Raw genomic sequence first — 8,377 nt, forward strand, 5'->3', positions numbered from 1 at the left:
TAGCTTGTCTATCGTTTCATTTCCTTGTCAGCTTTAGGGTTGCATGTTATTTCAGATGAAATTTCAATAATTTATACAGTTTTCAAGGGGTGCTCATTTCACCCCATTGGCCAAATCGCCCCGACTACCCCTATGCCCGTTTTCGACTCTTGATTTTCTTTTTGAGAGCCAACTTTGCATCTCTGAATGCTGCACCGCGTTCTTCTTTGGAGACGGGGTTGGTGGTCTGATATCTACCGCTTCTGCTTCATAAGCTGAAGGTCATGGGTTCAATCCCAGGCCCGTCCCTTTCCTCGTACTTTGTAGTTGTATATCTCTCACTTGCTTCTATCTTCCATTCTAAATCTCACACTCAAACTATTCGTTCATAGCATACGCTAGAACCAGAGACGGACAAGAAACCGTTTCCCTGACGCTTCCATTCTTCCACGCGCATGCCTTTCCTTACGCCTGATACATAGGGCAGTCTGCTAACCACAAAAGCAATCCTCTCTGCCATGCCTTTTCTCCAATCCATACACTCCCGCATGAACTGGTTTAGATTAGTGATCCTTTATAGAGAGATAAGCGGAAGTAAAATGGAATGATTTGGCAACAGACCAGCAGTGCTGATTTTGCACGGCGTCGAGAATAATATTGTAACACGGACATGACTTCCTCATTGCTATAAAGTGTATTTTGTTTCGTTTTAGATTTTTGAGCTACATATCAAAACTAATAAACAGCCGAAAAAATCAAAAACTAAAAATCGCATTGACAAAAATTCAAAAAAGTAAAACATTTCATTTTTTTGCTTCATGCAAAATTATTTTACCGAAAAAATTTCAAGCGGATTACATCACTCCTCAAGAAAAGTTCAAAACAATCATAACGCATGTTCGTTTGGCTCACACTTTGACAGCTCTCGCTGCTTGATTGGCTCACACTTTGACAGAAATGTCAGCTTCCGCAAATCTCTCTTATAAAGGATTTCTAGTTTAGATGCAGTGGTATATACGGTTTACGTGGGAGCCAGTATAATGCATCATCAATTCCTCCCCCTTCCCCACATTGGTCTGCATTCTGACGTGGCAGGCACCATTGTAGCTAAAAATAGAAGATCACCAGCACTTATACACTGAGGATGCCTGTTAGTCCCAAGCAGTCATTCGGTTGGTTCCTTGTGTAAGTGCAACTGATCTGGCGATACTGGAGTAGCATCCACGGGCGGCTAATCAAGCTCAAGCTCTCAAGCTGAATGCTGCCTCGCGTTCTTCTCTTTGTGCTTCTGTGCGTGCGTGTTGCATTCTTCGCCTAGCCCGAAGGCAGATTGCTCGAAGATTTGCAATTTATTCGCACCACCAGTACTCCGGTGCACCACCAGTACTCTTTAGGAGGGGGTTTTCTCGGCATGGAGGCATTACACGCTCGTGATATCACAGCAACTAGCTCTTCACCGTTCAGGTCCATAGTGTTCCGTTCGCGCCTCAGGGCTTATTGAATACTTCGTCGTCGAAGTGCGCTGTTTTCCATCCTCGGGCTTGGGTCGAGTTACATCTTGTAGCCTGGGGAATCTCTCATATATCATAAAAAGTATATTTTAAAATTCCAACATGAACATCATAAATGTGATATTCCTATAGAAAAATAAGGAAATACAATGTAGCTTCAATTTTAAAATAACGTTGAGTATATTTTCACAGCCTCATCGTATAATCAGATCTGTACGATCATAAAATTATAAAATTAGAGATGGGCAAAACGGGTCATTTTAGTGAAAGGATCTGATTCAAATCACTCATTTTAGTGAACCGGATCTTTTGAACGGTTCAGTGCCTCAGCGGCTCGCTAAGGAAGAGCGAATCGAACCGCGCGAATCGAACCGAGCGAATGGATAAAAAAACGATTCACTCCCTGTTGCGCGACATGCGTCGTAACTTGCGTATATTTTGCTCTCTCATGCTTCGTACATTCTTCCCCAGAAACTCACGCCCGATTTACCCTCCGAACCAAAAGGAAAAAGCAAAATGTGCTTTGCCATTCAACTGAGCACATTTTCTCTTTATCTTTCATCTGCCTGTATTTAAGTGGGTGATGCAAATTAGTTGTTTGGCTGTGTATGCACCAAACTGTGTTTGCCTGTGTGCCACGGCGCGCAAAGCAAGACACGTGTCAAGCCGAGAAACGAATGGAGAACAGGGGAAAAAATCGGTTTGGTCTTTTTTCCGGGTCATTTTTTGTCTGATCCGTGCTGATCAAATAAACCGACTCTTGCCAAAAAAACACGGAACACTCATTCTTTTGAGGGATCCGGATCTTTTGAACGGCTCCGATTCTATTTGCCAAACTCTACATAAAATGTAATCATATTTCATGCTTCTATTACGTTCGGACCACTGAAGGTTAGTTTTAAACCGATTTGTAAAAATCCCGGGAAATCCTGGGATTTGAAAAATAAAAATCCCGGGATTTTTTCAAGTCCGGGAAACAAGATCCTCTAGGAAGATCTATTCGGCCTAACATTCTACGGCCTAATGTTTTCTTCTGAACGTGCAGAGGGCTCCTAGCCTTTCATGAAGCAAGTAATACGTCACAACATTTCCATCCCATTCCCAAATTGATCTGTATTCGGACGTAGCCGGCGCCGGTATTGTTTGTTACAATAATGAGAGCAACTTTTGTTTTCCTTTGTGGGGACATGACATGCACCTTACACATTGAGGATGCTACTGATCCCGAGTAGCGTCTGATGGTTCCTAGTGTAGGTACAGTTATTCTTGCAATAACGGAGTAGCAACTGCGGGTGTGGACAATTATGCTCATTCATATAACGAGAAGAATCAAAGCGAATGTTGTTGTACATAACTAATTAAATATCGCAGTAGGGGGACATGCGGCAAGTGTTCCACCCGGTGCATGAGTGCCACCGGCAATTTCACTTAGTTAAAATCAATTTTCTAATATTTAACCCAGGATAAGTATAAACTAAGCTCTAATTCAGGTTTGTGTAAATGTTATGTTAAAAACAAATTACTACAAAAAAAGTATTGACCTCGCTACGCGGCATTTCCAAAAATTGTAAGAATGTAAGACTGGAAAATAAGGTTACACTTCCGTTAAGTTATAAATATAATTAGTATTCCTCATAGTATTAACGATTTACGATTAATCAATACAGTTGTGAAGATTTTTTTTTTCGAACAAGACGAATCAGTTTAAAATCATGAGAAAAACTCATTATAATATCAAATTGTACTAATTTTTAAAAGTGTCCAAATTTGTCCCTTTTTTGTTTTGAGGGACAAATATTTTCGCCATTCATGCATTTTTTTAAATTTTGATTTAATGATGGATTTGCCTCATATTTTGCACATTTGTTACGTACATATATACACATCTTAAGTATACTTATGCTAAATTTATCGAAATCCAACGCTAATTCTTAGAGTTGGAAAACCTCAAAGTTAAAAAATGTTGAAATGATGTTAAAAGAAGAACCGTCAAACGGCACCTACGTCTTGCTAGAGAGACATCCTTCTCGATGCTTACACCTATGATACGGCATTGTCTTTCTGTTCTTTGAGTGATGATCACGGCTATATATGGCTATAGTCATCGCTACCATCCATGTTTATCAGGGCTTCAAACTTATAGATTTGGTTCTCAATAGTTTCGAGTTCTTTCGCTTATCAGAAGGCTGATGTTTCAACTAAAATACCTATCCATTTTCTCCTTTCAGAATATTCGTTGGCATCAAAAAACTTCTAGATCTGGTAGATCTTACCAGGCAGACCGACCCAACGCAACGCGTGAACAAATTCCTTTCCAAACTGGAAGAAGAAGGAGCGCTCGATGCTGGAACTTCCATCCATTAACTTATAACCGGAGGGTAGCTATGGGATCTAAGTATTATCTCTTTCAACGACGTATTTTAAGGACATGCGAAGAAGTGAGTAAGTAAAACAATAAACTATGCCATCGGCTCTCACATATTTCCAATTCGATAGGGGACACCAAAGGCGCAAGAAGCATATTACAACTATATATATATCTCTATATAATAGTTTCATTCTAACAGTAATGAGTGTTAATTGCAACGTAACTGCGGCACGTTGCTCTGAAAATGCTATCAATTATATACAGCTTGACTGTTCTTCTTTACACAAACACAAAGAGAGTATATTTAGGATATTTACATGGTTTTCTTCTACGCTAAGATTATTGCTCTAGCGAGTTCTATTAGCTGGTCGTTCTTAGGAGCAAAGCAGAACGATACACAGAAATGCTGTAGTGTTGCATTTTCAATAATCTTAGATAGCTATACAAAACCAATTTCGTTGAGTGCGCCTATGTTTCAGTTGTCCCTTGCGTTCCTGTTTCTTGGAGATAGCTCACTCTTCATAATGGTTTAACTGGCATCGGCTTTTTTTGGAATATGCTAAACATGAAGAAAGCTTTTTGACTTCCATTTATTTTAGAAGTTTTCCCTATAAAGTACATTCTTGACTCGACAATGCATACAAAACAAGCTCCAAGCTATGGAAGACGTCTATCCCGCACATTTAACAAGATTTCAAATATTTGTTGATGTTACCATCCTTATTTGGACGGCTTCTTCCAAGATGCATTATCAATCTTCAGAAGGATCTCAGCGGAAAAGATAAAAACTCGTGTACTGCAATGTTTGTTAACTGATGATTAATACATATTTTGTTTATAAACTGTTATGTAATCGACGGATTGTTCAAGTGACGAGTGAGCCTGCATTTAGCTTGTTATTGATGTGCTTCAATTTCCGTTATTTATTTGTAAAGATTAGCGTTAAGAGATCAAAATTTAGCTGTGAATCATCGATACGTTTGATGATTAGCACCTTAGTTACCCTTCGCAATTCGTGGATAATTGGAGAACATTGCAGATCGGTGATAAAATCATTTATTAAGTAACACCCTTAAAGATAGCCTAACAGCGATAGGAATTTCTTTCACACTTTGATTCGACTCGACACGTTTGTTGTAGAAATAATAGGTAAAGCAATATACAGAACGTTCGACTGAAACATCGTTGAAGGTGAATAACAAAAGTGTACAGGTGATATAGCGATTAGATTTTGTTGAGCTATTCAATACCTTTAGCTGACATCCACATTCCATATCTAGGGCTTGCTATGTGTTGAACAGTAGTTCATGAAGGAGGTTATTTGATGATGGTGTTGATATTCCCTAATAGTAAAATTTTGTCCTTTATTAGTGCTTGCTATCTTAACGGCTTCCCAACAAGGTTTCCTTGAACAATCAACAAATAGAGATGCAAGAAAACATTTTTTTAAAGATAAACGATTTTATCGTCGATTTGTTGGATGTTCTAGAAAAAAAACTTTGGTTTATTTCAATATACAGCTTGCCCTAGCTGAGCTATGTAGGTATCATGTTGATTTTTTTTTAAATTCTAGCAATATTCTTTCAAAAAGATAACTTGTATTACTATATTTGTGTATAGATATTTTGAAACAAACGACCGTCAGTGGAGAATGGATACAAAACAACATGTTTAAGTAATTATTCAGTTTAGGAATGATAATCAGATATTGTAAATTAAACCTGTTACAACAACTACATTGCATGATATGATCATTTTGAAAGAAAGCCATACATATTACCTCTGAAATGTATGACACCAGTCAGTATTCCAGTATATCAGCCACTCTATTCAAATCAAATAAAGCATGAGGCCATTATGTGAATAAGGGCAGTATAGTGAAGTTTGTTTATATTAAGCAAAACCCTGTGCTATTTCATATATAAGGTGATACAGTTTTATTTTGGCTTTGTGCACAAGCAGAAAGCTTAAAATAAGAAGATCAGAAACGTTTGCCAACTATTTTTCTAGTTCAAGTGCCTTTGAAAACGTGAGCAGGGACACAAGTCGGCCATCTTTGGATTCCGAGATATTTCACTTTAAGTTCCATAAAAAATAGATTGCAAGTTGTAGCTTGCACTTCAATAACAGTGCAATGTAGACAAAATTCTGCCTTCAGTTCCTGAAAGTACAACCCCATACTTGCAAAACCCTATTTGGGTTTTAAGGATTAGTTCAAAAATTGGAGTTACGCTCTTAATGATTTTACAGCTTGATTTCTCCTTAATACGGCTATGCCTCACAAAATATTTGGACTGCAACTTTCAAACGAATGACTTTTCACTTTTTGTGAACATGTCTCTTTGCTTAGTAGTGTTTTGGTACAATATCTTCGAAAATTTGTCAATTTTTCACATTTTTTGATCCTAACTCGTGGACCGTTTATATTTTAGCATACCTGTCTGCTTAATTCTTATGTTATTAATTTTCAAGTATAACTTTGTCTGAACATTTTGACAATATACAAACGATCCTTCTTTTTTTAATGTTGGTCATATTAACACTTCAGTGTTCGTACTGTCGTTTTTTGTACACAAACAGAAGGAAAACCCTCGCTCTTCGTACACAGCATCTGCGTGGTACGGTACCCGAGGGTCGCACGACAAAAATAGGTTCAATGAAGTTTGCATCCAATAGCTGCATTCCAATGCAACAGAGCCCAAGCCCAAGAAGAAGGTGAAAATGCATCGAAGCCATAATAGCTTCCAAATGGTGGATCGAAAAATCTGTAAAGCTGTAGTACAGTGGGGTAGTTTCACTTAGTTTTGGTTTAAATTTGTTATCCGTCCCCTTGATATTTTTTCAAGATGATGTTTGTGACTACGTTATATAGTCACCTCTCCACATCTCGATATCGAAGGGACCATCGAGATAGGGAAAGATCGACAAAAAGAACAATAATTTAATGAAAACTAGATTGAAAATCACTCCATCACTAGGAAAATAATAAACAAATAAACTTCATTTCGAATATCCAAATTGTTCTGAATCGCCTTAACCCTTTCTTTCCCACAGCTTTGTTCGACAATTTAACTATCAAAATGGCGTTTCTAAAACAAGTGCTTGAACAAAAGTTGTTCCAAATAAGCTATATTATTCAAAATCACAATAAGGTACCGCGGGGCAAGTGGGTAAATGGGGTAAGTGAAAACAATTGATATATTTTACTGAATATGTGAATTAATGTTTCAAACTCATGCGTAAACCTTCGAGGCAATTGAGAACATTACGATAGGTAAGAAATTTCTGAAATTTTTCAGCCATTATTGTATAATAGAGCGAAAAATTGTTAACCTGTCAACTGTTACTCCGTAACAAGTTGGCGGCGTACAATCATATTTTAATATTTTCAGTGGAAAAAAGTTGCGGAAAATAATTTCCTGTACCACTTCTTAGTTGTCCTCTGTGACAGTTTCAAACTGCAATAAAAAAAGTTTTAGAATTAATTCGACATAGACTTAAAAATAACCAACTTGAAACACCGTCAATTTTCTAATCAGGTGGGGCAAGTGAAAAGTTTATCATTAGAGATTGAATTTGTGTTTTCTCTTTAAGTAGCCATAAGTAAACATGGTTCGCTATTATCATAGAAAAACATAACGTGCTGATAATTCAAGAAACACTGGAGTATAGTGTTAAAAGCTGTTAGAAATCATGGAACTTCTCTAAAATATGTTGCCAAACATTACAATATTAATATGTCTACTTCGGGCAGCCAATTGAAAGGAAGACTTTGATTGAAAAGTTGCAATATTATAGAACACACGGAAATCTCGTGGAATGTCTATGTAAAGCTAGTTCAAAACATAAAAATGGGGTATAGGTCTATCCACATAAAAAATATTCTAAATACGTTATTGAAGGATTCCATTTGATTCCTCCCGAAGAATTATCCGACTTTCTCAAAAACAAATAACGAGCGGTGGAAATTCTACAGAGCAGAAATGCAATTGCTGTCCTATAATGTAAGAACTAACATTGGAAATGTTGCAGTCATAATGTTGTCGAATCATTTCAACTAACATAACTGAACAGAAGAAAATTCAAGTGTAAAGAATAACATTTTCTTTGTTTACATGTTACTTATGTTATTGTTCATTGGGAAGCCTTAACAAATGTTAAAGCTAATAGAAATCGTGAATATAACTGTTTGTTTTTGAATTTATTGTTCAAAACGGTAAACTTTTCACTTGCCCCACTTTTGGGGCAAGTGAAAAGTAAAGAGACATTTTTCAAAAACTTTTTCTATATTTTTTTCTTCAATTTTTCATTAAAATCAATTTAAGCATGCTGCTTATATTTGGTGGGAGTCAAACTAAAAAATATACACGACCTCATTTGTTTCAATTTAAAGTCTCTAGAATTTGAAGAATCTCAACTATGCGAATTCCATTACCCACTTGCCCCACGGTACCTTACAAATTTTTGATTGTTTTTCAATAGTTAGTTGATTGTTTTTCAATAGTTTGACCATTAGGTC

At 36.9% G+C, this 8,377-nt stretch overlaps 1 protein-coding gene across 3 annotated transcripts in view; it reads left to right on the top strand.

Annotated features, from left to right (window-relative positions):
• Positions 1-5,596, top strand: part of LOC5571511 (vesicle-fusing ATPase 1) — a 28,291-nt gene extending 22,695 nt beyond the window's left edge. For 2 of the 3 annotated variants that reach the window (XM_021848407.1, XM_021848406.1), the window contains exon 12: positions 3,719-5,596. In XM_021848407.1, coding sequence (XP_021704099.1) covers positions 3,719-3,854 — 136 coding nt within the window. In that variant the 3' untranslated portion in view covers positions 3,855-5,596. The remainder of the gene's footprint in view (positions 1-3,718) is intronic. The other variant, XR_002501083.1, reaches the window with a different exon arrangement.
• Positions 5,597-8,377: the final 2,781 nt, after the last annotated feature.

This window comes from Aedes aegypti, chromosome 1 (genome assembly GCF_002204515.2).
Source record: "Aedes aegypti strain LVP_AGWG chromosome 1, AaegL5.0 Primary Assembly, whole genome shotgun sequence".
Taxonomy (NCBI): Eukaryota; Metazoa; Arthropoda; class Insecta; order Diptera; family Culicidae; genus Aedes; species Aedes aegypti.